A 7,419-nucleotide genomic window follows, 5' to 3' on the forward strand; every position below is an offset into this window, starting at 1 on the left:
AAACAGTTTGAAGAACAGCAAGAAGTATAAAGCACCATTTAAAATGAAACAAGAGAGAGCAAAAGGAAAGTTGGGCAACATAGCTACAGCAACAAACTTTCAGACCTGTTCCATCCAAAAAACACTTTGCCCGGAGGGTGAATAACAGTAAGCCACCTGAAAATAAAAGTCTAATGAAAATAAATTTATAAAAATAAGGAGATTCTGGGCAACTCCTGCTTTCAATTATTCTGTTTATTTATTACAATAAGAAGAACAATATAAAAAGTTTAACAGAAACATAATCTCAAGAGAAAAGAAGTACTTGGTTTTGTGGAAAAGTTAATGCCGCCCACTCCAGGGAGCTCTGGGTACCAAGATGGAGAGGGCTGCTAGATGCAGTTCAGTGTGTCTGTGGCCTCAGCACCTGGGTACTTCACTGGGCTCTGAGCCTGCCCCATCACCTTGCCCTCCAAGTAACACACTCCGGAAACAGGAAGCATGGGAACACAGTCTGGCTTCAAAAACCTCATTTCTGAGTGACTTCCCTGAGCAGCAAAGGCTAGAGTTGCCAGCAGTGAAACCATTAGTTGGATGATGACTTTGGGAACAATTAGATTGTTGTTCAAATTTTGGGCAACTAGAGCACGTGGAAGTCATCAGTGTTGACCCACTGTAGCCACTGATGCAAGACCCACAGGCTGTCTTTCACTCTTTGCCACTTAATTTTGCTGCTTTAGCAATCTGCCATCTAGACAACTTCCTACCACACCTGTAGGTAAAATGGACCTCTAACAGCACCACCGCAGGCAATCGCATTAAATCGCATACTGAAATTCTGAGACATCAACTTTTTGATCTAGAGAGGTTCATAAATGCCAAATTGCAGTACAACACTGGGTTTTTGGGTTTTGGTTTTTTTTTAGTTTGGGAAAGGATACAATTATGTTTTACATTCAGCTCTGGAAGGATCCAGTTGACAGCACTGAGGGTCATTTATTTGTGAACATTTATACAGCTAACAGGACTGGAGTTGTTAAAGTTCCCTTGTAAGCACAATTAGTTATCAAAATAGAAATACAAACAGAAACAGCTTATTGTTTCCATCCACTTGCTAATTCATAGCATAGGACACAAGTGCTTTGGCATTTGGCACAATTTGAAGAAGTAAAAATTTCTAGTTCTGGATGTGGAAATGACAGCTGGGAGCACACAGGAACTTTCTCAAATGGATTTGCCACCAATAGAGAAATTGATTTTCCCTCCACAACTGATACCTTGTTGGGAGGCTCCGGTTATCTTTCTTTTCTGTCCACATACTCCTGTCTCCACATGACAGCTTTAGCCTAAACTTCCAGCCCTCCTGTTGTGCCACACATGACATCCCACCGTCAATGATTAGCCTTTGCATGAAAGAGATGAAAGCAGGCACGTACTGGGAGACAAGGATAGCTTTGACCCTTTAAAGGAACCCTTTAAAGACGGAAGCATTTTTGTTTTTCAAAACCAAAGTCACTGACCTGTAAATGTTCATCAGGCATGAAGTGTGCTGTACATCTCTGCCTGTGCTGCCACTGCCCAGCAAAGCCTGACACAGGCATTGTCCGGGGCCGAGGCTAGAGCAGGCGCCACTTGGCTTGGATCAAAGGTAGAAGCCAAGGTTGCGTGCCCCCTGCCCGTGCCTCCAGCACTCCAAAACAGCCCTTACTTGGGGCAGGAGCAGAGGGTGCCCAGGTCACTGCCCTCGGCTGGCAGAACCTGCAGGCAGGGAGCCAGGGGCAGAGGCTTGGTACGTCAGGCTGCCATCACCAGGCTTTGTTAGCCGCCACAGGAAACCCCTCCGGTGGCTCCCCAGGATCTCAGATCCTCCCAGGAACAACAAGCAGCTGCTGCTGCCAGCACTGCCCACAGTGGAGGTGCTGGGGCCTCCCAGGTTTGCTGTGGGAGTGACACCGGGTACCCATTCATTTCCTTCTCCAAAAAACTGACCTACTGGTATACAGTCAGGACATCTCTTTCTTACCCTATGATCTATCTTGCATGAGAAAATAAATTGCGGTTCAAGTTATAAGTGTATTATGGCTATGTTTATAAACACTTTTTAATACAGGAACAGTATTTTGTTTAAACAGGCAAACTTATTTATTAAGACAGGCTACACAGAAAGTACATTCAAGGCATTGTTGCCATTTGGACTGCCTACATCTGTCTCATTTTCTTGACAGTTGGCTGGCATATTCCGTTCTTGAAAATCTGGACATCCTTCTTATTTTCACTGCAAGTAGAACAAAAATATTTTAGAAGAGAAGCACTAGACTTGGATTTAACAGAGGCATTTCATAAAGAGGACTCGCTCATGTCTTTCTATGTGTTCAGTTACATGCAGCGATGCATTTAATTGCACCACTTATGGCAAACACTACTGCAAAGTAACTGTGATGCAAAGATTTATGAATCATACACACAGAGCAAGTAACTTACCAGAGACAGCCTCACTTCAGGCTTTGTTACTTGTAAAAACCTGATAAAGCCATCTGCAAATCTGAGAAGTATCAAACCACATGGCAAATCCCGCCATGAGGACTGTGTCCATTACAAAGCACTTAGGCAAGTCAAATGTCACAGTCTCTGAAGTGGGAACCAGTTCTACTGCTTACAAAATTTCCCCCTTTCACTTGGGAATTCAGTGGGAACAGTATGCACCCTGATGCATCTCTGCATCCCAGGCTTCACCAAAATTTGAGGGTGTGGTTCTCTGAATGCTGGAATTTTCTTTAAGGAAATTTTAGCCAAGTCTCCCTTAGTTTGGGAACATCAGATTTTTTTCTTTAAGTCCCATACATGGTACTTTGGGGTGCTCCAGTTACAAATCTCAGTTTACCAAGCAAGTACAGATACAAAAAGAAAGTGATAGAATCCAAACTGCCCTAGATCTTCAGTTTGCTTCCCTATCTTAATAGAATCAAGCTGGTTTACTCCTCATGAAAATCAAGAGGCTTGCAATTACCCAAAAGCAGGGACAATCTGTACTAATAGTGGTATCAAGGATCTTTTAACCAGAAGGTAGTGGAGCAGATTAGAAATATGAAAGGAAAAATCAAGCTCAGGGGATGTGAAACAGATGTAAAGATGTAAGGAAAAGTTCTGGCAGAAGGACAGCCCTTACACTAAACCCTGCAGAGGCAGCTTAAGCTGCTGCATCTGTTTCCAAAGACGTGCCTGTAGTGCTGCCAGACTAGGTTTAAACTAAGATCAGCTGTTGTCACTGCTACTGGACACAAAGTGGGGAAGAGATGGGAATTGCATTCTAGCACCCATTTTAAAATGGGTTAGATCTAAGCTTTAAAAATAATAAAAAAAAGGTAGGGATGAAGATCAGCTTTGGTCTTACAGTTAACATGGTGCATTGCAGAACCAGGATGGGCAAGGTTGTGCTGCAGCTTTGCTCCAAGTGTTTTATCCTTGTTGTGTTCATGCCAAGTCAAACACTATAGAACAACAACTCCAGACTGAACTAGAAAGCTACTGAGTATGGCAGCTACTGAATTATTAAAGGAAAAAAAATCAGGATAGTATTTGATCACCTTGTGCTCCTTCAGATCAAAATGCATGTTTCTGAGCATGTAAGATACTAGCAAAAAAGATGGTTAAGACAAAAATCTACCTTGTGTGTGTAACTGGATTAAAGCCCACGTTTCACAGAAAACATGTACATTATGTCTCATACTAATAAGATGTAAGGCCCATCATGGATTACTTAAGGAATTGAGTGAAAATAAACAGATTTGCCTGGAGAACCCTTTGTGCTATGTGCAGTGCTGTATCAGGAATCTGCCATGCACCCATCTGGAATGGAGGGATCATGCCTAAAGATCAAAACGTCCTAGAAATGTAAGGTTGGATCTCAAAGCCCATCATTCTGCTCTGAGAAAGGATCAAATACACTGAGATGCTCTCCTGTCTATATTTCCACAACAATGATTTGCACTCTCTATGTGTGATACTTAGCACTTCTCTTTGACTTCTATTGTACCGATTTCAGTCCATTTCTCCAGATCCCTGGGAATTTTGATACTGTCCTGCACAGATCATTGTATCTCTTGCTATTTTGCAAATTTTTATTGTCTTGTTTTGGATATCCAATTCATTACAAAAATACTGAATTATGTACCACACCTAAAGGAAATACCACTTTATAGCTCTTTCCAGTTTGACTGTAAAACGCTGATCACTGCTTTTAAACCACAGCATTTCAAAGTGCTGTGACTTCATTCTTTAACAATTTCAGCTAAATAACTATTTGTCTTCTTATGTGAACATCAAGGGGAGCTATGTAAAATACTTTACTCATGTCATGGAGCCACACTTTTGTTGCTTCCTACTCTGCTAAAAAAGTTCCTACTCTTGCCAAAAAAAACTAAATCTCACAGATTTGGTTGGATTATTTCTGACAAATCTGTATCGGCTTTGCTTAATCTGTTTTTTACCTCTGGCTGTCTACAAGTCAGTCTCTTAGTAACTCACTCCAACGTCGTCCTAGGCAGCAAAGATGGGTAGGCTTCTAATAGGTAACATGCCAGCACCTCTTTTTGCCCCTTTTCACAGATTATACTGTGTGTGCAATCTGTGCAACACACAAAACCCACATTGATTCCCTGGGTTTTTTTTCCAGATTGTAGGCTTAGCAATTCTCTTTGCAATTTGTCATTTGCTTGGATAGTTTGTGATGTATTCTCGTGAAAATGCTACCAAACTCTGCAGATCTGCATACCTTTAAACGTACTTTGACACCTTCTTCAAAATATTATTTCTTTATGTGTTCTTTGATACCTTTGATACTTTCCTTATTCTGGCCTATGTTTCCTCTGTCTTGGCAATTTGAATTTTGTAAATTATCTAGTCTCAATTAATCTTTCCCTCAGCCCAATGTCAGGAATATATTTCAGACTTCCCTTTCTTGAGATCTGTCTATTTGTAATTTTGTAAATGCCTGTCACTGCTGTTGTGCTACTTCCACTTCCTCCCTCTGCTGGAAACAGAAATCCTGTTATTTCATTTATATAAATTCCTTTCACCATCCAATTCAATTCATTAGCAGTTCCTCTCAGTTTGTACTGGGAGGATGCTCTATAGATGTTTCCAGTCCATCGTAATGGGGGGTAACAATGCTCATTAAGTACTGCTTTTGTATGTTTTCAATTTGTTTTAAAAAATGATTAAATTATTAAAGAATAAAATACGCTCTCTCAAATATTAGGAGATCCTTTTCTTGATTTTTAAACAATCTGAATGGCTAAGTAGTATTTTCTCCTAACATCTGGCATTCTTACTGTTCTCTGTGAAAGGAAATATAGGAGACTGGATCTTGAATGTAAACATTATGGAATAAAATCTGCATTTTGGGTGAGATCTTTCATGTTTTCTGATGGGGAGTGTGGAAGAGTCCAGCATTTTATTTAATGGCAACATGGTACTGCATGAACATGACAGGCAACACTCCTCTGAGATGCTTCTCCTTAAGAACTACAAAAGCAAATATTCAATACTCCCAGCTAACTGAAACCAACCTAAGCCGTTTACAGGTACCATGATAAAAGCTGTTGCAAGGGATTGACTGTTGAGAAGACACTGGTAAAACTGCAGTTTAACAGAGTGTGAACGATGCAAAGCCAATAACCTATCAGTTAATTGGGATGTGTGGGTGAATATTTTGCTTGCATATAGGGAAGGGAAAGTTAGGATGTCAGTTAAGTGACTACCTGTTTGAAAGGCAGAGCATACACTCGTTTGAGTAGGTCTCTCCATCGGTCCCACAAACTGGACGGTACTGCCTTGTACATCCAGACACATTATACTTGTGGCAGGCAGGCTGGGGAAGATAGGTACATAAGAAGTCTAAGATAATCTGTTTGAAACAGGCCTCTTGGGCCCTTTCAGATCAGCAGCTTCTGATCTGAGAACTTCTGAAGAATACTGGCACACTTATGCACAGAAAGGAGCGCTCAACAGGAGTTGGCACGGCGTTATCAAGTGCCACATTATCTTTCACGTTCTTATGGGAATTTATCACTTGCGGCTTGGCTTCTACTGCCTAGCATGGCTTCAGCTGTGGTGTCAGGACATAAGCGTGCTAGAAAACACAGCTCCTTCTGACATCTTAACGTCAGAGGGATGGACGGACGGCGAGTCCTTGCAAAGGGCAACCACAGATTGAGCTGGTAAGAGGTGGGAATCGCCAAGGCACGTGTGCTACTGCCCCCAGCAGGCGGGGGGTGGGAACAGCCCCGGGTCTCTCAGCTGTTGGGCATCTCCTGGGGCTGAGCAGGGGTCCCCGAGGGGCGGCCTGGCTCTGGAGGTTTCACCTGCCGTTACCCTCCTCCTCGGGAGGAGCCAGGCCACCCCTCCGGGACCCCTGCTCTGCCCCGCAGCTCTGGAGCCAGGGCCAGGCACTCCTGCCTGGCGTCAGGCCCGGGGCCCTGGGGAAGGGGCCGCCCTGCGCCCGGAGGCCGGGTGGGATCGTCCTTCTCGGGGCCGGCGGGGCGGGCTGCACTCACCGGGAAGCTGGCAACGGCGTCGGAGTAGGAGAGGAGCCCTGTAGAGAACAACTGGCGTTAACGGCGCACGGTCCCGCTTGGATTCCCCCCGCCCCACCCCCCCCGCTTCGCTCCCGGGACCAGCCGGTGTCCGTTACCGGTCCCGGCACCCCCCGACCAGCCGGTGTCCGGCACCGTCCTGTGCCGGTTCCCCACCCTGCCGCCGGATGGCTCATGCCCGTCACCGGCCTAGATTCCGCGCCCGCGCCCCCTAAGCCGGCCAGTGCCCGGTACCGCTTCAGATTTCCTCTTCCTTGCGGATGGGACCGGACGGAGCACGGTACCGACCCGCTTCCCCAGGACCGGCTCGGTCCCCCCGCCTCCCCCAGACCTCCACTGCCCCGGCGCCGTGCGCCCGATACCGGCGAGAACGGCGGGGAGCAGCACCAGGACCGGTGTCGGCACCGCCATGTTCGCCAACGGAGTAACGGCCACAGGCGGGCGCGAGGCGAGGAGAGCGCGGGGGCGCAACGGCCGCGGCGGAGCGCGAGGGGCGCAGCGGGCGGGAGCGCGGGGCGCTGGGGCTGGCGAGCGAGTCCGGGCCGGCCCCGAGCTGTAGGTCCCCGTGGGGTCGCTCATCGCCCCCCCCCACCCCCCCCGCGGCCATTTCCACGGGGAACCCCCAGCATTTCCAGTGGCTGGCAACTGCTGATGCAGAAGCCTTCCCGGCACCACGCTCACAGGATGAAAAGCTTTAAACTCAGGGCCGTGTGGGGCAGCAGCCGAGTGAATGGTGGGTGCCCGGCTGAAATTTCAGCCTTCCCCGGGCCTCCCTCTTTGACTTCGTCTCGACAGAGTTGCCCTTTGATTGCAGAGTGTCTTGGGCAAGAGTAGGAGGATGGAAAAC

At 46.2% G+C, this 7,419-nt stretch overlaps 1 protein-coding gene across 1 annotated transcript; it reads right to left on the reverse strand.

Moving 5' to 3' along the window:
* Positions 1-2,178: 2,178 nt before the first annotated feature.
* LOC147600921 (trypsin inhibitor ClTI-1-like) lies at positions 2,179-6,983 on the reverse strand. The gene is made up of 4 exons (XM_086747654.1): positions 6,935-6,983; positions 6,534-6,571; positions 5,739-5,848; positions 2,179-2,254 (listed from the first exon to the last, which is right to left on the reverse strand). The coding sequence occupies exons 1-4, from the start codon at positions 6,981-6,983 to the stop codon at positions 2,179-2,181; spliced, it is 273 nt and encodes a 90-aa protein (XP_086603780.1).
* Positions 6,984-7,419: the final 436 nt, after the last annotated feature.

Source organism: Chlamydotis macqueenii, chromosome 4 (genome assembly GCF_036417535.1).
Source record: "Chlamydotis macqueenii isolate bChlMac1 chromosome 4, bChlMac1.mat, whole genome shotgun sequence".
Taxonomy (NCBI): Eukaryota; Metazoa; Chordata; class Aves; order Otidiformes; family Otididae; genus Chlamydotis; species Chlamydotis macqueenii.

Coding starts and splice junctions, on each gene's coding strand:
- LOC147600921 (XM_086747654.1), bottom strand. CDS start 6,983: ATGGCGGTGCCGACACCGGTCCTGGTGCTGCTCCCCGCCGTTCTCGCC. Junction 6,572..6,934: donor GCTCCCCGCCGTTCTCGCCG/GTATCGGGCGCA, acceptor TGTTCTCTACAG/GGCTCCTCTCCTACTCCGAC. Junction 5,849..6,533: donor ACGCCGTTGCCAGCTTCCCG/GTGAGTGCAGCC, acceptor TATCTTCCCCAG/CCTGCCTGCCACAAGTATAA.